Source organism: Megascapheus bottae, chromosome 14, assembly GCF_031878675.1.
Source record: "Megascapheus bottae isolate mThoBot1 chromosome 14, mThoBot2.hap1, whole genome shotgun sequence".
Taxonomy (NCBI): domain Eukaryota; kingdom Metazoa; phylum Chordata; class Mammalia; order Rodentia; family Geomyidae; genus Megascapheus; species Megascapheus bottae.
In genome coordinates this window covers 34,379,916-34,406,556 of record NC_143522.1, presented here as the reverse complement: position 1 = coordinate 34,406,556, position 26,641 = coordinate 34,379,916, and the positions used below count along the sequence as shown (strand labels likewise).

The 26,641-nt window shown below is 41.3% G+C and overlaps 2 protein-coding genes across 3 annotated transcripts in view; one reads left to right on the top strand and one right to left on the bottom strand.

Annotated features, from left to right (window-relative positions):
• The window catches only part of Dlgap5 (DLG associated protein 5), a 40,029-nt gene extending 25,739 nt beyond the window's left edge, over positions 1-14,290 (bottom strand). For both annotated transcript variants that reach the window (XM_090345003.1, XM_090345004.1), the window contains exons 1-7: positions 14,202-14,290; positions 9,667-9,902; positions 8,614-8,807; positions 7,878-7,940; positions 4,345-4,429; positions 4,130-4,252; positions 1,470-1,540 (exon numbers count right to left, since the gene is read on the bottom strand). In XM_090345003.1, coding sequence (XP_090201129.1) covers positions 1,470-1,540; positions 4,130-4,252; positions 4,345-4,429; positions 7,878-7,940; positions 8,614-8,807; positions 9,667-9,901 — 771 coding nt within the window. In that variant the 5' untranslated portion in view covers position 9,902; positions 14,202-14,290. The remainder of the gene's footprint in view (positions 1-1,469; positions 1,541-4,129; positions 4,253-4,344; positions 4,430-7,877; positions 7,941-8,613; positions 8,808-9,666; positions 9,903-14,201) is intronic.
• A 231-nt stretch (positions 14,291-14,521) lies between these two features.
• Positions 14,522-26,641, top strand: part of Fbxo34 (F-box protein 34) — an 85,189-nt gene continuing 73,069 nt past the window's right edge. The window contains exon 1 of the mRNA XM_090345001.1: positions 14,522-14,545. The gene's annotated coding sequence lies outside the window, so the exon portion shown is untranslated. The remainder of the gene's footprint in view (positions 14,546-26,641) is intronic.

Sequence of the window (26,641 nt, the reverse complement as noted above, 5' to 3'; positions counted from 1 at the left end):
AAGATCTAGGGATCATGGTTTAAACCCAGCTAAGGCAAGAAAGTCTTTGACTCTTATCTCTCATTAGTCATCTATATGCCCAAATTAGATCTGTGGCTCAAACAGTAGAACACTACCCCTGAGCAAAAAGTGTCAGGGAAGGCAGTCAGGCCCTGAGTTCAAGAGCTGGCATATAAAAAAGAGAGAGAGAAGAGGAGACAGGAAGAGGGAGAGAGAAGTGGAGGAAGAGACAAATTCTCAAATTATATTTTTGCTTAAATTACCTGAAGAAGCCAGGTGTCTGAGGCTAATATATATAATCATAGCTAGTTACAAGGCTGAGACCCAGAAAAAAAAATTTGTTTGAAACCAGCCCAGATAGAATAGTCAGGGAAACTCTGTAATAATGGGCAATAAAGTAAGCTAGAGGCACAGATCGTATAGTCATAGACAAGTTAATATGCAAAGGCCTGAGTTCAGGCCCTAGTACTGGTGTGTGCATACACACAAAATCCCTAGTTCCACTCCTCCTAAAAAAAAACAAACAAACTCAAATAAACAAATTGTCTTCCTTAGAGGAGCTATATTAGGTTTTAGTAAGCATCTTGCCAGGTTTTTTACATTACAGCTTTTTTCTTTGCCGTTGTCAATTTGGGGTTTGAACTCAAGGCCTGGGTGTTATTTCCGAGCTTTTTCGCTCAAGGCTAGCACACTACCACTTTCTGAGTCACAATGCTACCTCCAGTATTTTGGTGGTTAACCGGAGATAAGAGTCTCATGACCTTTCCCACCCTGGCTGGCTTTGAACTGCAGCTGAATTGCAGTCCTCAGATCTCAGTCTCCTGAGTCACTAAAACTACATGAGTCAGTAGTGAATGGGTAGGGGAATAGGGGTATCATTCCCCCGCACCCATCATGGGGCTTGAAATTTGTGACACAGCACCACTTCCGACGTTTTTGTGTATGTGGTACTGAGAATTGAACACACAAGGCTTCATGCATGCTAGACAAGTACTCTACCACTAGGCTACATTCCCGGCTCATTTTTATTATTTTCATCAATTTTTTTTTTGCTGGTTCTGGGCTTGAGCTCAGGGCCTAGGCACTGTCCTTGGATTTTCTCAAGGCTAGAGCTCTACCATTTGAGCCACAGCACCACTTCTGGCTTTTTGCTATGTATGTGGTACTGAGGAATTGAACCTGAGTCTTCATGCATGCTAGGCAAGCATTCTACCACTAGGCCAAACTTCCGGCTCCTGTTTTCATCAATCTTTTTGTTCGCATGATTTATATTTTCTCTACCTGTTAAACCATGAAAGTAAGACACCTGAAAAAAAATTAACAATAAATCTTGTGATTCGTCCTTATGGTTCAATGAGTTTTAACACATTTGTGGGTTAACTTGAAACAGTGTGCTTAATGTCAGCTTTATGAAAGTAGTAATGAGATTTTTCAAAGCACCTAAAAATAAACAGTGCATGTACTCTTACCTTGTCAGGCTTTGTTTCCATCTTTTTGGCAGGTCTTCCTTTATTTGGTGCCTTTCTTTCTGGTTCCTTATCTAAAATAAAAATGAAATAAGATATCCATTTCATGGAATATGTCTTAAGAGATAAAATGCTTCCTTAGCATACATGAAGCCCTGGGTTCAATTCCTCAGTACCACATAAACAGAAAAAGCCAGAGGTGGCGCTCAAGTAGTAGCATGCTAGCCTTGAGCAAAAGAAGCTCAGGGATAGTGCCCAGACACTGAATTCAAGCCCCAAGGCTGGCCAAAAAAAAAAAAAAAAAAAAAGAAGAGAGATCCATTTCAAATGCTGCTCTTTGGCTATGCACCAGTGGCTCATAACTGTAATCCTAGCTACTCAGGAGGCTGCAATCTGAGGATCACAGGTCAAAGCCAGTCCAGGCACGAAAGTCTGTGAGATTCTTCTCTCCAATTAACTACCAGAAGACTGGAAGTGGGGCTGTGGCTCACAGAGGTAGAGTGCTAGCATTGAGCATAAGAGCTAAAGGACAGTGCTCAGGACCCAAGTTCAAGCCCCACAACCAAGAACCTAAAAATAAAAAGAGAAGAAAATGCTGCTCTAATAGTAAGTAATTTTGGAAAGGAAACTGCCACCTTTGGGAATATATATCTTGAAGATTTTTAGGATTAAAAGCATTAACGGATGTTAGGTAGCCTCATGGGTGCAGAGTTAAAGTCCAAGGAAGCGGCTGAGCTGCATGTAGAGCTCATCCTGAGTAGGGACAGCAGGAAAATCCAGGGAGCTATGCAAGCCAAATGTGAGGATGATTGGCAGCCCAGATGGAGCATGTGACCAAGGCAGAAGCTAACCTAGGAACCATCCCTAAGGCCTCTATATAGTTCTTGCATAACACCCACACACTCTCCCTCTTTAACAGGTTGTCTCTCATCAGGACACAGCACAGGGCCTATGAGCCATGGGTCTTACTTCAGACTCACAACCACTTCCCTTGTTGCAGTGACAGACTTTTATTCTGAGCCAGATTGCTCCATGACCCCAAACAAGAATCTTAAGTATCAAGTTAATTGAAGATTCTATTAATAGGTGTATACGATGTTGGAATATGGAATTTTAGAATTCATTTTCTGCTCAGTAACTTTCTTGTTCCTGATACAAAGTATGGATTCCTATGTCTTCTAATTCTAATCTGAAATCTGCTGAGTGGGAGGATGGGAAGCCAAGTAAATGAATTTACTTCTGTAATATGGCAGAACTGTTACTTTTTTGGTTTATCCTACTCAACTCAGAATGTTATCTTTTAAAGATTTATACAGCTATAAGAAAAACAAGCCATTAAAACCTTGTTATTCAATCATAAAAAAAGTTTGATGCCAGGTACTGGTGGCTCAGGCCTATAAACTTAGCTACCCAGGAGGCTGAGGTCTGAGGATCATGGTTCAAAGCTAGTCTGGGCAGGAAAGTCAGTTAAACCCTTAACTCCTTCAGAAGAGTAGATGTAGAACGTGGTGGCTCCAAGTGGTAGAGCCTCGAGCAAAAGACCTCAGAGACAGTGCCCAGACCCTGAGTTTAAGCCCCATAACCAGGGAAAAAAAGTCTTATTCTGAAAAGAGATTAAAAACAAATGAAATTTCATATCCAACTAGGCCATCTGTTTTTGAGACAACACAAAGGTATTTCAGTTGTTTTGTTTCCTTCTGTATACCACATACTTTTATAGGTAGGAAAACATAGAAAAGCACCACCACAATAACAAAAGAGGAAAGAAAAACAATCACCCTCGATTTCAGTTGACTATTCAACATATAATTTTCCCATTTTTTAACTATGTCCAAATATTTGCAAATAAACTTCTTCCAGTTTTCTGGAGGTTACCGGAGGTAAGTCTCACTTTTCTGCTGAGATTGGCTTTGAACTGCTAAGTCCTCAGTTCTCAGCCTCCTGAATAGCTAGGATTACAAGCGTGAGCCACCAGCACTGGCAAGCAGCCTATTTTTCAGAATTGCTTTTCATGGCTCACTGAGCCTATCATGAAACATGATATTAAGTTTTCTTTTAACAATACCGATGTTAATGACTATACAAATGAGCTGGGATTTATTAGGCCTTTAATTTTACACTCTGTAGCATTGCTTACCCTAGTTCAGGTGCTTCAACATCCCAGCACCCAGTGTGGAACTCAAAGTCAGAGCACAGAACCTACTTCAGGACCTAATTCTTTCTTTTCTACTACAATGTACATGCCACTTTTTATACTAAACAGCCAGACGCTGGCGGCTCATACCTGTAATCCTAGCTACTCAGGAGGCTGAGCTCTAAGGATCATGGTTCAAAGTCAGCCAGGGAGGAAAGTCCATGACAGTCTTACATCCAATTAACCTCCAGAAAACTGAAGTGGTACTGTGGCTCAAAGTGGCAAAGTGCTAGCTCTGATTGAAAAAGCTCTAGGACCACACCCAGGACCTGAGTTCAAGCCTTACAACTGATATTCAAACATTCATTCACCTATACATACATAAATGGACTTGGGATGTAGCTCAAATGGTAAAGTACTAGCCCAGCAATCACACAGACTCAGTGCCACACCAAAAAGTGAAAGTATATTTTAAAAACCCTCAAAGACCAAAACACCCCATTTCAGACACTAGATCAAGAATTCTTACCAGTGGCAGCTCTTGTGACAGGCTTTCTTGTTGTGGTAGATGAGACTGTTTTGGCCACCTGCTTTGTCACCTGAGTAGCTGATCGAGTCACTCTCATTGGCATCGACAGGCTGGGCTGAACAGCTATGTGAAAAATAATCAAATGCTGTTGGCTATTCATAAACTATTACAGTGGTAGCTCCAGAGTTTGTTATAATAATGGCTAACAGTCCTACCTTTTTTCTGTTTCTCCAACACTGTCTTTTCAGAATTCTGTCTTTGACCAGGTCGTATTGGTCCAGCATCGCTTCCATTACTAATCTGTTTAAGAGATCAGGTGCTATGTGATTTAATTGCATAATGACTGGTCGCATTTTAAACTAAATGCTGGTTGTTATAAATTCCTCACTTAAAAAAAAAATTCCAGTACAAATAAAAAGTTTTCCATTTATTGGAAGTAGGGCTGTGGCTCAAGTGGTAGGGCTGTAACCTTGAGCTGAAGAACTCAAAAGCCCAGAGTGCAAGCCCCACGACCGACAAAGAGAAAAGAAGAAAAAGAAAATGTTTTCCATTTATTATATACACTTCCTTACAACTCTTTTAGAATCCTAGAATTTACAAAGTAGTAATCTTTTCTCTTGTTTTTTTGAGAAAAAGTATGCTGGGTATGTTGCAGTCTCTCTAGACTGATCACAAATTCAAGAGCCCTCGTAATCCTCCATCTCTGTCACTCCAGTAGCTGGAATTATAGCCATGTACCACCATGCCTGGCTAACTGACTGTTGGTGTCTTACGCTTGTAATCCTAGCTATTCAAGAGGCTAAGATTTGAGGATCACAGATCGAAGCCAGCATGTGCAGGAGAAAGTTCATGAAGTTCTTATCTCCAATTAATAACTGGAAAGCAAGAAGTAGTACTGTGGCTGTAGAGCCCTAGCCTCAAGTGAAAGAGCTCATAGACAGTGTCCAGGTCTTGAGTTCAAGTCCCATGACTGACCAAAACCAAAAATAGCTGACTAGTCAGGAACCTGTGACTCACACTTGTAATCCTAACTACTCAGGAGGCTGAAATCTAAGAATCTAAGTTCAAAGCTAGGCAGGACAGGAAAGTCTGAGAAACTCTTATCACCACTAATCACCTGCGCCAAAAAAAAAAAAAAATTATCTGACTAGGAAGAGGCACAGCTCAAGTGACAGATAATCAGCTGGGCACTAGTGACAGGACTGAAAGCACAGAATTCAACTCTCGACCATTTTCTTTTCTTTTTTTTTTGCCAGTCCTGGGCTTGAACTCAGGTCCTGAGCACCATCCTTGGACTTTCTCAAGGGTAGCTCTCTACCACTTGAGCCACAGCACCATTTCTGGCTTTTTCTGTGTATGTGGTACCAAGGAATCAAACCCAGGTCTTCATGCATGCTAGGCAAGCACTCTACCACTAGGCCATGCTCCCCGCCCAGACATTTTTTAAAGCAAATAAACAAAAAAAGGACTATAATTTTCTGTTGGTTCTTAAAATTTTCAGGAATATTATGGGTCCTATGGCTCACACATGTACTCCTAGCTACTCAGGTGGCTGAAATATGAGGACTAAAGCCAGCTGGGACAGAAAAATAATTAAGACATCTCCAATTACAGCAAAATGCTACACTGGTAGAGTGCCAGCTATAAGGGAAAAAAAAGGCCAATCTAGACAGCAACTGCCTGAATTCAAGCCTCAGTACTGGTATGTATGCACATACACATGTACATGCTCATACATACAAAAAACCAAACAGCTAGAGGCATGGCTCAAGCTACAGCAAAGTACCTGCCCAGCAATCATGATAGCAAAAAAAAAGAAAACCTAAAATAACAAACACACAATATGTACGTTTGTGTGTTGTGTGTGTATGTATATACATAGACATGCATGTACACATGCACATACACACATATACATCTATGTGTATGTATGTATATATGTATACATGTATGTGTATCTGTATCTATATCTATCTATAGATATATCTATATCTATAGGTGCTGGTGACTCACACCTGTAATCCTAGCTACTGGGCAGGCTGAGATCAGAATGACAGAGGCCAGCCCAGGTTTTCTCAATCAGTAGCTACATGTCAACCTGGAAAGAGATGTCCATGAGACTCCATCTCAGTGGAAAAAAGATAGATATAATGCCTCATGTCTATCATCCCAGCTACAATGGGACCCTAACATAGTTGAATGAGAGTCTCAGTATGCTATTGTGCAGATAGTTAGTCCCTTTCTCAAAAATAACTAGGGAAGGGGCCGGGAGTTTGGCGTAGTGGTAGAGTGCTTGCCTAGCATGCTCAAAGACCCGGGTTCAACTCCTCAGTACCACATACATAGAAAAAAGCCAGAAGTGGTCCTGTGGCTCAAGTGGTAAAGCTCTAGCCTTAAAGTCCAAGAACAGTGCTCAGGCCCTGAGCTTAAGCCCGAGACTGGGAGGAAAAAAAAAAAAAAAAAAACAACTGGGAAAGAAAAGGGCAGGATCATGGCTCGACAAGGGAGCATTTGCCTAGCAAGCACTACGACCTGAGTTCAAACCCTAGTATTGCCCCCAAAAAACCCAGTAACAAGACTACCCCACTTCTACTTCTATTACAGTTCCTATCCCCCTCTTTCTCAATCTCCATAATATTTATCCTTCTACCCACTTAATCTAGTTCTCCATTTGTGTCTGGATTTAGAAGGGCCAGAAGTTTATAAACACCCCCCTTCCACACATGCTTTTCATTCCTGTTAACGTCAATGCGTAATAAATGTCCAGTAAACAATGTGATACAAAATTTTGTATGGATTTCATAAGAGATGTCTGAGCAAGAATATTAAATGATCATTCCATTACCAGCAAGAAATAAACTGCTAAGTCACCATATCATTAACAGTAATGTTCATTCTTGCCAACTCAAGTAAATTAACTAGCATGTTTGCATCCCATACTAAGTTTAAAATGAATTTACTTATTCTGAGCAGGAAAAAAGTATAATCTATTGGTTTTTTTTTTTTTTAGCAGTACTGAGGTTTGAACATGCCTCCTGTTTATCAGAGTATGGCTCTATCACATGAGCCATACTCCCAACCCTTTTTGCTTTCATTATTTTTCAGATAAGGTTTTGCATTTTTGCTCTGATTAGAGAAGACCTTTATCCTCCCACCTAGTAGCTGGTATTAAAAGTATGCCTAGGGCTGGGAGCATGGCCTAGTAGTAGAGTGCTTGTCTAGTATGCACAAAGCCCTGGGTTGGATTCCTTGGTACCACATGCACAGAAAAAGCTGGAAGTGGTTTAGTGGCTCAAATGGTAGAATGCTAGCCTTGAGAAAGTTCAAGGACAGTGCCCAGGCCCTGAGTTCAAGTCCCTGGACTGGCCAAAAAACAAAAAAAAAACATGGGGCCGGGAGTTTGGCCTAGTGGTAAGAGTGCTTGCCTAGCATGCATGAAGACCCAGATTCAATTCCTTGGTACCACGTACATAGAAAAAAAAGCCAGAAGTGGTGCTGTGGCTCAAGTGGTAGGGTTCTAGCCTTGAGAAAGCGCAAGGATAGTGCTCAAGCCCAAGACTGCCCCCCAACCACCCCCCCCCCAAAAGGAAGGATGCCCATCACATCCAATTTATTTGTTGTTGAGATCTCTGCCAGCCTTAAACCTCAACCCTCCAGATCTCCTACTGAGTAGCAGGGATTATAGGCATAAACCACCCAACACAGAACATATGTTATTTTAGTAACAATCACTTAGTATCAACTATACCTTAGTCTGTCCCATTTGGTCTTTGGCTTTTGATCTTGTAATTCGTATGTTATCTGGAATAGCCTATAAGCAATCATAAGAATATCAAGTTAAACAAAATGAACAGGTAAAAGTTTATTTCAATGTCTCATTTGGAAATGAACTCCCCAAGCTAGGTGCTGGTGGCTCATGCCTTGTAATCCTGGCTACTCAGGAGACTGAGATTTGAGGGTCAAAGTTTGAAGTCAGCAAGGGGAAGGAAAGTCCCTGAGACTCTTATCTTAAATTACTGGAAAAAGGCCAGAAGTAGTGCTATGGCTCAAGTGCTAGAGTGCTAGCCTTGAGCAAAAGAAGCTCAGGAACAGAGCCCAGGCCCAGAGTTCAAGCCAAAGGACCAGCAAGGAAAAGAAAGAAAAGAGGGAGGGGAGGGGAGGTGAAGAATATCCCAGTTTAAAACTGAATTTTATCCTTAATCATTTATGGCATAAATATACCTACTAATTTAAATTTCTATCAATGAAGGACTAAAAAGAAAGGTGTTATTGCTTGCCTAGCATACATGAAGCCCTGGGTTCAATTCCTTGGTATCCCATACACAGAAAAAGCCAGAAGTGGTACCATGGCTCAAGGGTAGAGTGCTAGCCTTGAGAAAGCTCAAGGACAGTGGCCAGAACCCAAGTTCACAGCCCAGAACTGGCCAAAACAAAACTCTAGTTAAAAAGAACAAGTCTCTTTCAGATTAACATCACAAATTTACCTTTTTCCCTTCAGCTTTCAGAGCATTCTGGGTAGTTAAAAGAAAGCAAGGTGCATCAGGTCTATAAAGACCTGCTTTAAATACTCCTTGTTTAGCTTTCTCTCTTTGTTCTTTCAATTTTTTAAGTTGTTTTTCTTCTTTGTACTTTTGGAGCATTTGTCTTCTTTCATCACTTTGGATAGTTTTCATTGATCCTAAAATACGAAAAATAAAAATCAAACACAATATGTAAAACATTTCAGATTAAGATGTATAGCAAACATGAAAAAAGTTTTGTCTGACTTCAAAATAATTCTAATAACTTTTGCTAATTCTTCAATACTAACCACAAGTCTCCGAACCCTTAGTCATATCAAAATGTCTCTTTCTCTTCCCTTTACTTACAGAAATATTTACTAAATGCTTGGTATACTTTGGCATGTTTTACTAACTTTTCAACTAACTTGTACAGTTATCAAGCATCGAAGCTGACCATTAATGACTCTCATTCTAAACAATGCCCTTGTGTTGTTCTCTTTCACACTGACAGAATGGCCTGTGGGACCAAGAAGAGCCACCAGAGTAGCAAGGATTATAGGCACACACCATTAGCATCAGTTTCTTTTCTCATTATTTGGTTCCTATTTCTTTATTTGGCTATTTCCTTCTGAATGGATCCAAATCATTTTGAGGAAACCTAAGCATTGTACAAATGAATCCTGCAGTTTAAGTCATGTTTCCATTGACAAAGCATTCGTATTTCACAGCTTCTTCCATCAGTCTGTTTTTAATGCTTCTTATCAATTTACCTTCTCGAAATTTATCCAAGTTCTATAAAGTACTAGGTTTCTGATAGGCAGTCTAGATAATAAAATGATACATATAATACTTGATAAGTGGATAGGTTCACCTAATTAGTAACACATTCAGCCTTTACATTGACAGTTCAGTTGTAGAAACATTTAGAGTGGTATTTTCAAACTCCATTCTTCTGGTTGGGTTTTATTCTTCTAAGTCACAGGCTTTAAATCAACTCTTTAAAAGCATTTAAAGTTGCAATAGAACATTACTTACTTGTTTTGATATTGGTCTCTGGAACAAGGTCTTGAGCAGTCTCATCTATATTAGCAAGAACTCTACCTCCCAAGGATGGAATGTTGACATCCTTCAAACCAAAGTGTCTATTTCGTTCATATTCCTTATGTCTGTTTTCTTTTTGGGATATTGATTTTCTATGAGCAATTTTAGTTCTAATCATATCAGTACTTAAATCCTTCCTGTGACAACCGGCAAAACGTGACGAAGACATCCTGAAAGAGAAATGCAAATCAACTTAAATGAATTTTCATTTTCTTATGTAGAAAACTAAGATTCCAGTTCATTTCATATCCCACCTCAGAGTCCAATGAAATAAAAATATTAAATTGTATCATAAACATGTGACAATGAAGAATGGAAGAAAGGTTATCAAAGGGCAGACTCAACCACTAGGTTGGGGGTCCAATTAGGAACTTAATTAATGGATGAGGTACAGTTCAAGTAAACCATAGTCAAGAACATACATAGGCCTGGAGTTTGCCCTAGTGGTAGAGTGCTTGCCTAACATGCACGGAAGCCCTGGGTTTGAGTCCTTGGTACCACATACATAGAAAAGCCAGAAGTAGTGCTTTGGCTCAAGTGATAGGGCACTAGCCTTGAGGAAAAAGCCCAAGGACAGTCCTCAGGACCTGAGTTCAAGCCCCAGGACAAAAAAAAAAAAAAAGAACATACATAAAGTACCATAGAGAACACTGGGAAAAGATATGGTGAAAATAAGTAAAGTATATAGAACAGTTTCTTTTACCTTCCCCTGGTGATAAAGACAGAGTCTACTAGTTCTTCTCATTCCCCAAAAATAAAACAGCTCTCAGGCACTGGTGGCTTGTGCCTATAATCCTAGCTTCTTCAGGAGGCTGAGATCTTTGATTGGAGGTTTGAAGCCAACCTGGGCAAAAAAGTCAGAGACTCATCTCCAACTAAGTACCAAAAGACCTGGAAGTAGAGGTGTGGCTCAAGTGATACAGCACTAACCTTGAGGGGAAAAAAGCTCAGGGACAGCAGCCAAGATTTTTTACCAGTAAGGAAAGAAGGAAGGGAAGCAGGGAGAGAGGGAAGGAAGGAAGGAAGGAAGGAAGGAAGGAAGGAAGGAAGGAAGGAAGGAAGAAAGGAAGGAAGGAAGGAAGGAAGGAGGGAAGGAGGGAAGGAGGGAAGGAGGGAAGGAGGGAAGGAGGGAAGGAGGGAAGGGGGGAAGGGGGGAAGAGGGGAAGAGGGGAAGGGAGGAAAGGAGAGAAGGGGTGAAAGGGAGAAAAGGGGGGAGGGAGAGAGGGAAGGGAGGGAAGGGAGGGAGGGAGGGAGGGAGGAAAGGATTAAGCATAGTGGCACAAGCCTACAACCTATAATCCCAGCACTGAGCCTAAGGCAGAAGGATTGAAAATCTAAGGCCAGCCTGAACCATGTCTCAAAAACAAACAAACAAACAAAATACATTAGACATGCAGGGATAAAAGACAGCTGGATATACAAAACTGAAAAAAAGAAAAGGTTTTCAAGGAAATCCTTAGAGATATATTTACCAGAATGCCCTATTACTTTTTTTTTTTTGCCCTATTACTTTTGTTTATGTGAAACTATATAGTTATCCTAAAAACATCTTTGAGAAATGTATTTAGCAACACAAACAAGGACAATAAAGACAATACCATGAGGTTCAACAGTATATCCAGTTGAGAATAAAGGAAAAGGGAAAAATCTGAATGGTCACTTATACAACTGGCATAATAATAGACTACCTAGTCAAAGGATATTGCTGCTGGGAATGTAAACTAGTTCAGCCACTCTAGAAAGCAGTGTGGAAGTTTCTCAAAGAACTGAAAATAGACCTTCCCTACCATCCTGCCATACCACTTCTGGGCATCTACCCTGAACATCATGACCCAAGATATTATAAGGACACCTGCTCAGCTATGTTCATCTCTGCACTATTCAATAGCCAGGAGATGGAAACAATCCAGATGCCCTACTGAAGATGAATGGATACAGAAAATGTGGTATAGATACACAATGGAATTCTACATAGCCAAGAGACAAGATAAAATGGCATTTGCAGGGAAGTGGATGAATCTAGAGGGAAGACAAGATAAAATGGCATTTGCAGGGAAGTGGATGAATCTAGAGAGAATCATGTTGAGTGAGACAAGTCAAGAGCTAAGGATCAAAAGGCTCATGGTATCCTTAATATGTGGCTATTAAATCCAAAGAATACAAGAGCGAGGACTCAATAACTGCATACCCAAAGCTATGGACATGGTAATGGAAATATAAACATAACTATATAGACATAAAAACCTATGATTCTATAGACATAATGTTTTATTTCATAAATTAATATGTTTCTATGACATACAAACCCTTAGGCTAATTTTGATTAAGTTCTAAATACTAAGTCCCAGTGATTGTAAATACAGATTCCCTCCTTGAACACTTGTTTGTTAAATTTGTCATTTAAAATGATGTAAAAATCAACGTTAATAAATTCTTTATTAAAAAGAAGTTATAGGTACTCTGTGAACATAATAAAAACAGCTTCTACCATTATACTCTTAACATACCGGTGACAAGAACCAAGCAAGTAACTAGTTTTACAGTAGACACCAGCTGTGTGGCTTCTAAATCAATCTAATTCTGATTCTACCTATAGCATCAGATCCTGTAGGTAAAGGGCTTAGGTCCAATGATTAGACTGACAAGGCCCAAAGACAATAGCAAGGTGCAGGTCATTTACCTGTGCTACTTACAGACCTCCTTCTCAGGTTGTACTAATTTACCAAAGAGCCCAGAACCCAGGGAAATGTTTTCCTTATGTCTATGGTTTATTATAGGGGACATTAGAAAGGGCATAGATGAAGAAATGCATGGGGTAAAGCATGTGGGAAGTAGCACAAGTCTTCCTTACAAAATTCTTCTTGAAAAACACCGTCTACAAACCTCCATGTGTTTTCCATGTGAAAGTCCTCTAAACTCTTTTTCTTTTTCTTTAGGAAGGTGAGCAGTAGCAGTCATGACTGATTAAATTATGGTCAACTTTAGATCAAAGTTGATCAACTCAATCTCCAACCTTTCTCTTCTCTGGAGGCTAAAGGTGGGGTTGAAACACTCCTTTATAAAGCAATTTTGACCTTTCCAGTAACCAGCTCCCACCTAGATGTCAGCTCTCAGAGTAAGTCAATTCATTAGCATATAGAAGGTATTAAGAGTCTAGGAATTGTATGGCAAAAATTCAGTGACAAATGCTGAATAGTTTACAATGTAACAGTAACACTACATTCTTCAACAAGAATTTAGAAAGTCCACCAAAAAAAACCAAAACAAAACAACAACAAAAAACTAAGGAAAAAATTGGAGTGATGTGGCATGTGTCTGTATCCCAGCACTCCAGATGTTCAAGCAAGAGGATCATGAATACAAGGCCATGGCCAGGAGCTTGCCCTACCATGCACAAAAACCTGAGTTCGATTTCTCAGTAACACAAACATAGGAAAATCCGGAAGTGGTGCTGTGGCTCAAGTGGTAGAGCTCTAGCCTTAAGAAGGCTCAAGGGCAGTGCTAAGGCCCTGAACTCAAGCCTCAGGACAGGCAGACAGGCTGGCAGGGAGAGGGAGAAGAAAAGAATTCTCTTCTATTATGCCATTTGTTATCTCCTGAAAATATTTATTATTAATTTCCTAAATATTAAAGAAAAGCTAAAAATGTAGAGGAGAGGGAAGAATGTGAGGACAAGATTATAAATCACATATAAGTATGCATGAACGTACACACACATGTAATGTATATTACATACACATCTGTGCGTGTGCGCGCACGACGGAATGGGCTAGAACTTAAGACGGGCTGTTATTTCCCCCTTAGTCTCTCATTTGAGCCACAGCTCCTCTTCTGGCTTTCTGGAGTCTCACGGACTTTCCTGCCCGGACCGGCTTCGAACCGTGATCCTCGGCTGCCGGTCCCACGTTTAAGGACGACAATAGCTGGAATGGGTGGTTAGTACGGGAGAGGTACAGAAGAGGGCATTAGCGCGGGTACAAGGTGAACACGGGCGTCCCGAGTGACACGCACCCGCGCACGCGCGCACCCACGCACGCACACACACACCCACGCACGCGCGCGCACACACACACGCACGCGCACACACACCCACACCCACGCGCGCACGCGCACGCGCACTTTCTCGGGCTGATGGTCTGGGAAGGTCAGTCCAGAGTCTTTCAGGCTCAAGTTTCTCGTCCGGGACCGGTTAGTTGACTTCGGATTCGGGAGGAGGAGGGGCTGGAACACAACGAGGGCGGGGAAATGCTAAACGTCCCTGCCCGGGGAGCGCCGGGCACCTCAGAGCCTAATTACTTGCGTACGGTATAAAACGTACCAAGCCAGACCGGGGCAGCGAGCGACGGCGTCCCCGAGGTCCGGCCGGGGACCCCGCTCCCGCCGCGGCCCGGTCCTCACACGGCTGGGCGCCCTCCCAACGCGGGTCAGCGTCCTCCCGCAGCTCTCCAGCACCCCGCTCCCCCGCTTACCTGATGCACCTCGGCGAAACCTCAGCCGAATAAGCCGTAAAGGACTCCTCAGGGTCCGGACACACTCGGTCGCCGCCGCCTCAGGAACGCCTACCAGCCAACACCGCGCAAAATTCAAACTTCCGCCCCAGGCTTCTGATTGGAGGGGCTTTAACCCACACTTCCGGGGTGGGGCTCCCGCCCCTTCCGCTTGGCCGGGCTTGCGATAGGCTCGCTCTGCGCGATGTTTGAATTGATTGACAGGCAGAAGGACGGTTCAGAGGACGGGTGTGACGGGGAAAGGGGCGGGATCTCCACGGAAGAATCCGAGCGCCGAAGCGGAGTGGCGGCGGAGCGGAGTGGCGGTGAGCTGCGGTGGGGGGGGTCCCAATGCCCTGGCTGGCGACACTGGCAGACTTGGGCTTGGGCTGCCCCTTCGGGGCCTCTGTGGCTCGTCCGCTCTGGGGATCTACTTGGCCGGGCTTTCTTTTGGTCTTTTCTTGGTTATTTTGGTGGTGGTCCTGAGGTTTGAACTCAGGGCCTGGGCTCTGTGCCTGGGTTTTCGTGCGCAAAGCTGGCTCCCTACCACTTGAGCCACAGCTTCTGACTTTTTGATAGTTAATTCGGGATAAGAGTCCCTTCCTGGCAGCTGGGATTATAGCTGTCCACTTATTTTGGTTGAGATGTCCTCTTGCTCCTTTAGCCCTAGTGACCTCCATAGCCCCCGTTTCATAGTTGATTGTTTTAACAAATGTAATTTTAGATATTTTCAGATTTACAGAAAATTTGTAAACATAAGATTTCTCATCTGCCCAGTCTCCATTTTGTCTGTCTCATCTGTTACACTGTTATGGGGTCAGGAGGAGGGGATTCCACCTGCCACCAGAGTCCACCACACAGAGACAGTCTCATAGAAAAAGGTGAATTTATTGGGGAAGCAGCTGGTGGTGAACCGACCGGCCAGGGACACAGTGCAGGCTCGGGAGCTGACGCTGTGACCCCGAGCGGCTCTCACGCTGGGTTTTTAAGGGCAAAACCCATGCGGGCCAACCTGGCCACACAGGTGGCCTACGGGATAGTCACATACACAGAGGGACCATTGCCAGCTCCAGCCACACGCAGGTAGCCAATAGGGTCACAGCCCAGTGTTTAATTTACCCATCACCTTAGTTGGAGTTGGTGCACAAATTGGGAAGGTCTGCACACAAAGCAGGCCCCCCCCACCCAAGCGGATGTCCCTCCTCCTCTGGGGGGGTGGGGAGGTCAAGGTTGCCCCTCCCTAGAAGGGCAAAGGTGGCTGAGCTGTACCATTGTCCACCTTCCACGACGGGCGGGGAACTCAGGCATTCCGGATGGCGCCAGGCCCTGCTCCCCTTAACAGAAACATTTTAAAGTTAACAAGTATAGGTCTACAGAATTATTTCTCTTCTGTAAAAACGTTTAACGGTGTAGTGCTGGGAGTTTGGCCTAGTGATAGAGTGCTTGCCTAGCATGCAGGAAGACCCAGGTTCAATTCCTCGGTATCACATACATAGAAAAAGCCGGAAGTGGTGCTGAGGCTCAAGTGGTAGAGCTCTAGCCTTGATTGAGAAAGTCCAAGGACAGCGCTCAGACCCTGAGCTCAAGGCCAGGACTGGCAAAAATAAATAAATAAATAAATTTAAAAAATTGACTGTATAGCGTTATGATACATCTTAGCCTAAACTCATGACTTAAAATCAGGATGGATCCCAATACTGAAAATTAATAGATCAGCAGCAAACTATGGTTATAGAAATGCTGCAGTAAAAACTGTCAAGAGGACCAGGAGCGTGGCCTAGGGGTAGAGCGCTTGCCTAGCATGCACAAAGACCCGGGTTTGATTCCTCAGTAGCCCCTACACAGAAAAAGCCAGAAGTATTGCTGTGACTCAAGTGGCAAAAGTGCTAGCCTTGAGAAAGCTGCTAGACAGTGCCGAGGCACTGAGTTCAAGCTCCAGGACTGGCAAAAAAAAAAAAGAGGAAGGAAGGAAGGGAGGGAGGGAAGGAAGGAGTCAAGAAAGAGGCTGTGGAAGAGGTAATAGTGTCATTTAAAATATATAATTCCATTATTTTGTATCATAGACAAAATTAACATGCATAGATAAAAGGAAGAATGCTATAAAATCATTTCAAGAGCATATCATTGACAATTCATGTGCATGCTGAGCTATTGTTAAATAGTTCATGATGTTATACATATAATCATCAGAAACAATATAGCAGTTTATGCCAAGAAACAGAAAAAAATTCAGACCCCAGAATGCAATATCTGATGATTTATCAGAAAATCATATGTCTAAAGATGTTTGCCTAATGGCAGGAGTTTGGTCTAGTGGTAGAGTGCTTGCCTAGCATGCATGAAACCCTAGGGTCAATTCCTTGGTACCGCATATATAGGAAAAGCCAGAAGTGGTGCTGTGGCTCAAATGGTAGATTGCTAACATGAGCTAAAGAGCTCAAGGACAGCACCTAGGCCAAGTTCAAGCCTCACTACAGAAAGAGAGAGAGAGACAGAGAGAGACAGAGAGAGACAGAGAGAGACAGAGAGAGAGAGAGAGAGAGAGAGAGAGAGAGAGAGAGAGAGAGAGAGAGAGAGAGAGAGAGAGAGAGAGGAAGGAAGAAGGAAGGAAGGAATTCACTTTTTTGACAGTGAAAAATCAGAAGCAATTTAAATATCAACAATAGAGAAATGGTTTATAGTAAGAGGTCTTATCTATTTGAGGCTGTATTGTTCATCAATCACCAGAAATGCTAACTTTAAAAGCCATATAACAACAGAAAAATAGTGTGTCATGGTGTTAAATGACATGTATGTTGTTTATTGAATGTATGAAAAAGTAAATAGGAATAGACAACAGTTTGAATAGATATGGAGAAAAAGAAGGCTTTTCTATGTTCTAAATGATTAATAGTTGGCTGGAGATGTAGCTCAGAGGTGGAACACTGGCCTAGTGTGCATGAGGCTCTGGGCTTGGTCCCCCAGCCCTGAAAACAAATGAAAGTTTAGTAGTAAGATGTGAACATATGCAGTGAAGTAATGCAGTCATGTGTGTGTTACTGAGGTTTGAACTTAGGGACTTGCAATTGTTAGGCAAGGACTCTCTTTAGGCATACTCCCAGCCTACTTCCCCTTAGGTATTTTTTTAAGGTCGCATGTTTTTGCCCACACTATCCTGGATTTTAATCCTTCTCTATTTTCACTTCCCATGTAGATGAAATGACAGAAGTTAGCCACTGTACCTGATACAATAGACAGTACCCAGGCCCTGAGTTCAAACAGGCAAACAAAACTAGCTTTTTTCTTTTTGTGGTCATGGGAATTGAACTTAGGGCCTCTAGCATGCTAGGCAAGTGCTCTATTATTGAGCTAACAATTAAGTCCTGTGTTTGGAAAGTCAATCTCTCTCTCTTTCTTTCTTTCTTTCTTTCTTTCTTTCTTTCTTTCTTTCTTTCTTTCTTTCTTTCTTTCTTTCTTTCTTTTTGCCAGTCCTGAGCTTGAGCTCTGGGCCTAAGCCCCGTCCTTGGACTTGTTTCTCAAGGCTCTACCACTTGAGCCTCAGCACCACTTCCACTTCCGGCTTTTTTCTACATATATGGTACCAAGGAATCAAACCCGGGTCTTCGTGCATGCTAGGAAAGCACTCTATCACCAGGCCAAATTCCCCGCCCCAATCTCTCTCTTTTTAAATATAAATATTAATTGAACTTTTAAAATTGTCAACTGAATCAGAATCTGTACTACCACTTTTCATTTCGGATATCCATTGCTTGAACATTTCTTTAAGGAATCAAGGAGCAATACAACAGACACACCAGATGGTGGCACCCCTAAAACCAGAAACTTAGCAGCCTAAGTCTCTAAATTAGGTGCAATCAAAAATTCAGACAGTCAAGAATCCAATGTAAATCCTACAAAATTCAGATGAGGGAAGGGATGGGTAGGTGAGGAATGGGTAAGAATGTTGAAAACGGTGACACTGATCAAGATGTATTGTGTTTCTAAACTGCCTCATGAAATGGAGACTCCTTTGTGCAACTACCAAAAGATAATAAAAATAAACAATTTTAGGCAGATAGCTATCTTGTAGTTAATAGCAGAAACTATATAATTGTAAGACAATTGTACTAAAAGGATGCTGAAAATGTCCTCTTTTTTTAGGTAAAATATGTTAAACAAATCAGGCTATATACTTGAGATAGGCCCATTTTACTATCTGCACATATTTCAGAAACAAATGGAACTGTTTGATCCCCAGTCACCACCAGCGACTATACTTGAGAACCACTTTATATAAGCCATCAAAAACTTTGACCTATTGTTGAACACAATAATGAAAGTTTTCAGAGGGAACTCTCATTAGCAATTACCTGGAACCACATGAATCTTCATTTAAAATTGTTATTTTAGCTTCATTTAGTGCATTTAAAAATATATGGAAGAGGCGGGGAGTTTGGCCTAGTGGTAGCATGCATGAAGAACTGGGTTCGATTCCTAGGTACCACATACATAGAAAAAAGCTGGAAGTGGTGCTGAGGCTCAAGTAGTAGAGCTCTAGCCTTGAGCTCAGCCCTGAGCTCAAGCCCAGGACTGGCAAAAAAAAAAAAAAAAGAAAGAAAGAAAGAAAAAGAAAAATATATGGAAGAATAAATCATAAGCATAATTATATATTGGAACATTATACTAAAGAGGAGGTAAGAAATCATATGTGTATCAATGCATACATGTCATAGACACAATAGTGAGTAATAAACCACAAAGGTAAGTTTATCTTTTGTATAAAGTTGAAAACTTAGCCAGAGCCAGGAGCCGGTGGCTCACATCTGTAATCCTAGCTACTCAGGAGTCTGAGATCTGAGGATCTCAGTTCAAAGCCAACCTGGGCAAGAAAGTCCATGAGACTCTTATCTTCAATTAACCATCAGAAAACCAGAAGTAGAACTGTGGCTCAAAATGGTAGAGTGCTAAATCCTGAACAAAACAGGTCAGGGACAGTGTCCAGACCCTGAGTTCAAGCCTCATAACAGATCAAAACAAAACAAAACAAAAAAGCCAGCCAGGTAGATCAGCCTAGTAAATACAAGGTCTGAGTTTAAGCTTCCATTGGAACACACATCATCGTCATCACTACCATCTTTATTGCCATCATCCTTGCATAGTGACACATACCAGCAATTAGAGGCTAGAGGATCAAGAGCACACGTCATCCTGGGTTACCAAACCAAACCAAACTAAACCAAACAAACATAAACTAAGTACAATGACTCATGATTATAATCCTTTTTACTCAGGAGGAAATCCAGAGGAGCACAGTCTAAGGTCAGCATTGAAAAAAAATGCAACATCCTATCTGAAAATAACTAAACCAAGACTGAGGACATGGTTCAGGTAGCATAACACTGGTCTAGCAAATGTAAAGCCCTGGGGTCCAACCTCTGCACTGCCTCTCCCCCGCCCCCCCAGCCCCAGAATATTTTTAAGAGAGCATACATAAACAGCAAACCTAAAGAAGTGCTTAAGGAAATTGTGGAGCCTGTCATCAAAGTCAGGTGAGGAGCATACTTTTCAGGGGCGAAGAACATGCCAGGTGAGGGTTTCTAAGCCAACTAAAGTACTGACATCATTCCACTATAGCACACAACCTGTGTGGTAGTTACACAGGGGTTTACTTTTTTAAGTTCTCCTTAAATATGAAAGAAGATGATTAAAGAGGAAAAAGTAGTCAAATGCCTTTTTTTTTTTCTTTTTTGGTCAGTCATGGGGCTTGAACTCAGTGTCTGAGCACTGTCCCTGGGCTTTTTCACTTAAAGTTAGCACTCTATCATTTTGAGCCACAGAGCTCCTTCCAGTTTTCTGGTGATTAATTGAGGAGAGAGTCTCATGGACTTGCCTGCCCAGATTGGCTTCTAACTGCAATCCCCAGATCTCAGCCACATGGTAGCTGAGATTACAAGCTTGAGCCACTGGTGTCCAGCTAATCAGTCATTTTATACTCCAGAAAGCCCAGGGTTTTGCCCTGTAGCAAAGTAAAAGTACTCACAAGTATGTGACATTATCTGTAAGATTGTCAGAGTTATCAAATACAAATTCAAAACTGCTACAAATAATTTTTGAAAAAAATGACCATTTTTAGGATATCTTCATGCAATATTTGAATCTACATTCAAAATACATAATAAACCATCATATATCTGAAATTCATATAAAACTGGGAACAAGCAGGGCACTGGTGGCTTACACCTGTAATCCTAGCTACTCAGAATTCTGAGATCTGATGACCACAGTTTGTAGGGAAAAAGAAAAGCCCGACAACTCTTATTATAGAGTAAGTCACATAGACAGACAGACAGACAGATAGGTTACAGGTGACAGCAGTGCAGAGAGTGAGTGCCCAGACAAGGCTCAAGGAAAGGGAAGAGAAGGCAGAAGTAAACTATTACATAAGCCTATGCTCTTCTTTGAAAGCAGGGTACATGCAGTTTATGAGCTCAAAATTGTGTATTAACTATACAATGTGTTAAATAATGTCTGTCAATGATACCTTTTAAAATATAACTTTAGGCCAGGAGGGTGGCATAGTGGTAGAGTGCGTAACTAGCGTAACATGCATGAAGCCCCAGATTCGATTCCTTGATACCACATACACTGAATAAAAACCTGGAAGTGGTGCTGTGGCTCAAGTGGTAGAGTGCTAGCCTTGAGAAAAACCTGAAGACAGTGCCCAGGCCCTGAGTTCAAGCCCCAGGACTGGCAAATGTATATATATATATATATATATATATATATATATATATATATATATATATATATATATATATCTTTATTATTATTATTAAAGTGTTATACAGAGGGGTTACCATTTCATAAGTCAGGTAATGAGTACATTTCTGTTTTTGGATAATATCACCCCTTCCTTCATTTTCCCCCAGGTTTCCCCTCCCTTCCTTGCCCACAAGTTAAATAGGTCATTTTCCAGAGTGTATACTGAACAGCATGATAGCATTTATTCACCCTTACTCCCTCTATTTCTGTGCCCCTCTTTGCCCTCCAATAAAAAATAAAGCAAAAACAAAATACTACCAACAACAATAACAAAAACTTCATGGAATTCATTTCAATAAATAATATTTTTAATGTTCAAAGTAGTCATCATTGGGGCTGGGAGTTTGGCCTAGTGGTAGAGTGCTTGCCTAGCATGCACAAAGACCCGGGTTCAATTCCTCGATACCACCTACAAAGCAAAACTCTGGAAGTGGTGCTGTGGCTCAGGTGGTAGAGCTCTAGCCTTGAGAAAAGTCCAAGGACAGGCCCCAGGACTGGCAAAAAAAAAAAATGTAGTCACCATTGGATTCCTGGAATCCCATATATGTCATCATATCTAGTTATGTCTTGCATCCAGTTTCCACATCATTTGTCTCTGAGTTTGACTTACCTCGCAGCATGATTTGTTCTAGGTCTAAGGTCCATCCATTTCCCTGCAAATGACATAATCTTATTCTTTCTAATGAATAAAATTCCACTGTGTGTGTGTGTGTGTGTGTGTGTGTGTGTGTGTGTGTGTGTATTACATGATCCACTCACCAGTTGTAGGGCATTTGGGCTATTTCCATGACTTGGCTATTGTGAGTAGGGCAGAAATAAACATGGATATACAAGTATCTTTACCATATCCTGACTTATAATGATCTGGGTAGATGCCCTGGAGTGGTATGATTGGGTTATAAGGAAGTTCTATGTGTCAATTTTTAAGGCATCTCCATGCCACTTCAGAGTGGTTTTATTCCCATCAACAGTGCCTTTTTCCCCATCTGATCACCAGCATTTATAGCTATTTGAATTTATGATGTTGGCCAATCTAACTCTAGAGTGAGATGGACTCTCAAGGTTGTTTGGATTTGTATTTCCTTTGTGGTCAGGGATGTTGACTGTTTTCTCACATGTTTATTGGCCATTCTTCTGAGACGTGTCTCTCAAGCTCCTTTGCCAATTTATTGATTCCATCAACATTATTTATCAGCAATATCAGCAAATGCTTAAAGGAGTCATCAGCGTGTCTCCTTAATCTAATCTATCCCCACTTCCTTACTCTTTCGTCCGTTCACTTTGGATGAGGAAAGTGGAAGATCCCTTTGACAATGTTTTTTTTTTCTTTTTTTCTTCTCCTCCTCCTCTTCTTCTTCTCTTCCTCCTCCTTCTCCTCCTCCTCCTCCTCCTCCTCCTCCTCGTCCTTCTTCTTTTGCCAGTCCTGGGCTTGAGCTCAGAGCCTGAGTACTGGCCTTGGACTTTTTCAAGGCTAACTCTCTACCATTTGAGCCACAGCACCACTTCCAGCTTTTTTCCATGTATGTGGTACCAAGGAATTGAACTCGGGCCTTTGTGCATGCTAGGCAAGCACTCTGACAGACTCCTGGCCCCTTCTTTTTCTTATTGAGTTTCTTTTTGCTGCAGGCTAGCACTCTACCACTTGAGCCACAGCACCACTTAAGACCTTTTCTGTTTAGGTGATACTGAATAATTGAACCCAGGGTTTCGTGCATGCTAGGCAAGTCCTCTACCACTAAGCCACATTCTCAGCCCTGACAATGCTCTATATAATAATGATTTTCTGACTGGGAGCCAGTGATAAGGAGTGAAGTTGCAAGTAGGTTGGAATGTGTGCACGCGCGCACGCGTGTGTGTGTGTGTGAACTTCTTTGTGAAATCATCCCAGGAACTACCAGCTTCTTTTAAAAACAGATTTTCCCACTGTTCCAACAGCAAAGTTCCTGGGAAAAACTGATAACAAAACTGTACCAGACTCCAGACTCATGCTGCTAAGAAAGAAGAGGCTGCAAAGACAGAACAGAGGAGAAACTAACCTCAAATACGGCCACTGAGTTACTAGTAGAGGGAATCATATAACTTGTTTCAATCTCAGGAGTTTTATTTTCAAAAGATGATAATCTGGCTGGGAATTTGACCTAGTGGTAGAGTGCTTGCCTTGCATGCACACAGACCCGGGTTCCATTCTTCGGTACCATATGCATAGAAAAAAGCTGGAATTGGTGCTGTGGCTCAAGTGGTAGACCTCTGGCCTTGAGAAAGCCCAAGGACAGTGCTCAGGCCTGAGTTCAAGGCCCAGGACTGGCAAAAAAAAAAAAAAAAAGATGATAATCTCTCTATCACTTTGAAGCAGACATTAGCTGATGTCAAAGCTCTCCACAACTACTTCTGCAAGAGGGACCTTGACTATTCAGGTCTGCTTGGACATTAAAAAAAATGAAGACACTTGCCAGGCACTGATGGTTCATGCCTATAATACGAGCTACTCAGGAAATCTAAGAATTGAGGTTCAAAACCAGCCTGGGTAGAAAAGTTTGTAAAACTCTTATCTCCAATTAATCACAGGCAAAAGTGGAGCTATTGTGTAAACGGTAGAGTGCTAGTCTTGAGCAAAAATGCTCAGGGGCAGTGTCCATGCCTTCCAAGCCCTAGGACTGGCACACACACATAGTTTATATAAATTGCACCATCATATGTATATCATTCCATAGTTCATGTTGTGCTTCAACATGACTTCAAAGTTCACTCATGTTTATACATCCAGATAGAATATTCATCTTAACTGAATGCCTTTCCATTCATGAATGTATTCTTCTGTTCTAATTTTAGCAAACATTTAGCTTATTTCGCTACTAAAAATATTGCATTAAGCACATATTCATAGCTCTGAAAATTTCTCTAGGCATCTGCCAAAGGGCAACTTCTTAGTTATCAAGCTTGTACAACTCTATTGCATGATTGAATCAGAGAGTTTCTCTCTAGCCAGCAGTGAATGTGGTGCATGCCTTCCTGACTCTGGGATTTTGTTAACAGCAAAAGTTATCATATATATAACTTTATGATTTCTGTACATGTTGTAGTGTGTTGTCATGTTCAGAGGGTTTGTTTGTGTTGTTTTGTTTGTGGTTATATTCAGTTTCTCTACTACGTGATCATTCCTTCTTGAGTTGTAAATTTGGTTTGGTTGTTGTTTGATCAATTTCACAATGGTGAAATCGAAAGAAAATACTGTTAATGATCCAGAAATTTGATAATCTTGAAGCAGGATTCTATGTGTGTGTGTGTGTGTGTGTGTGTGTGTGTGTGTGTGTGTGTGTGTAGTGGGGCTAAAACTCAGGGTCTTGGTTTTGCCCCTTAGCTTTATAGCTTAAGGCTAGTGATTAATTCAAGTTAAGAATTGCATAGCCTTTCCTAACTTGGAGTAACTTTGAACTGAATCCTCAGCTCTCAGCCTCCCAAATAGCTAGGATTATAGGTGTGAGTCACTCATACAACATTGGGGCCAAAAGCAAAGTCTAAGTTTTCAGAAGACCTGTTCATTAAACTTTATGTGGAGTAGCCAGATATTGTTCACAGGAAGATTCTCATGGCACAAAACTGTTATCCAAGAGAACATTAATAACGGTATCGGGTCCAGGATGCACAGTTAATGTGGCAGGTCAGGTGACGTTGCTTTTTCCTCCTATCTTCTTCCTCCTTCTTTGGAAATAGTGCTGACTTTTTCCTCCTTATCATCTCAGTCTTAACAGGGTTAGGAAAATACTAGCTGTAAGATAGTTCTGGCTGTTTTTTGTAGTATAAACTTATCAAACATATTAAACTCTGTTATGCCATCCTCAGCTAAAAATAAATTTAAAATCCAAAACTGTAAGAGAGCCAGATGTGGCATCTGCTTAGCTGTCTCATATAAGTAAGAAATAAATTACCGAGAGAGCAAGAAATGTGGCAGGTGTGGTAAATCAGGAATGGCCTCTTGACGGAAACTGATCATGGGTTTATTTCTTTGGAAACAATGAAGGGTAGCTTCTTATTTTACAAGTCTAACCTTTTTTTTGTAAAACATTTTATAGCAATATAAGACCTAATAATAGTTCATTACACTGTTTCTGGACCATTTTTCCCCTAAATACATTTTACCTCAGGATGAATATTTCTTGAATTTATATATGTTTTTTTTTTTTGAAGACAGAAGACAGCCCAGTTTAAATCTGCACAGGAGCAGTCATTTTGTTTGTCACTCCTTTATGGTTCACTCATTTTGACTAGATTTTTTTCCTGTTGTCTTCAGTGCTGGAACCCAGGGCCTTACCAATTCCCTCTGCTTTTTTGCTCAAGGCTGGTGCTCTACCAATTGAACCACACTTCCACTTCAATCCTTTGCTTAACTGGAAATAGGAGCCTCACAGACTTTCCTGTCTAGGGTTCTTCTAAGTACAGTCCTCAGATCTCAGCCTGTAAGTAGGTAGGATTACAGGTGTGAGCCACCAACACTTAACTTTTTCTTGTTTTTGTTTTTGCCCGTCCTAGGGCTTGAGCTTGAACTCAGGGCCTAAGCACTGTCCTTGGACTTTCTCAAGGATAGAGCTCTGCCACTTGAGCTGCAGCACCATTTCAGTGTTTTCTATGCATGTGGTACCAAGGAATCTAACTCTGGTCTTTGTACATGCTAGGCAAGCACTCTACCATTAGGCCACACTCCCAGCCCAAGCACTTAGGTTTTAAGCCATCTTTGTTAGCCCATCCATTTTTTGTTCCCCATTTTAATATTTTGAACAGAGATTGACAAAAGCTTGCAAATCAATTTTTTTACAAGATATGATGTCATGATTCAGTAATGGAATTAGCTACCTTTAGAGGGTATGACCTATAACTAGTACAACCTATAAGTAGTAAAGCCTACACTCAAAGATCTAGATATGAATGATAATCGATATCTTAATATAATTTTTAGCCATGCAGTGGCTCATGCCTGTAATCCTACCTATCAGGAGGCTGAGATCTGAGGATCAAGGTTCAAAGCTAGGCTGGGCACAAATGGACCTGAGACTCTTATCTACAATTAATCTCTAGAAAGCAGGAAGTGGGACTTGGCTCAAGGGTAGGGTGGTAGCCTTGAGCTGAAGAGCTCAGGGACAGCGCCCAGACTGAGTTCAAGCCTATGACACCCCCCCAATATATATATATATATATATATATATATATATATATATATATATATTATTCCTACTAGATATTAAGAAGCTATTTTTTTTACTTAAGAAAGGTATTTCATTGTGTTACAATTGTCAAGAAGTGAAAATATTTGCTTAAAACATTGGTTTAGCTGGGCCCCTGCTATGAAGTTTTTTTTCTTTATGTATAAAATGCCTCTGTTAATAGGTACAAGCCTTTGAGGAAGTCCAAAGTGATCAAAGACAAAAAAATTTTTGACAATAGATGTATTCACAAATTTTAAGTATGAGGTAATTGTTCATACGTGTCTCAGCTATTACCCTGAATAATTAATCAGTACATACTATCTCTTTTTTGGGAGGGGGGTCCTTTGTGAGCATACTATCTTTTGGGAAAAGAAACCTAAATTAACTCCTCTTTGAGTCCTGACAGGAGTAATTGCAGGCAAT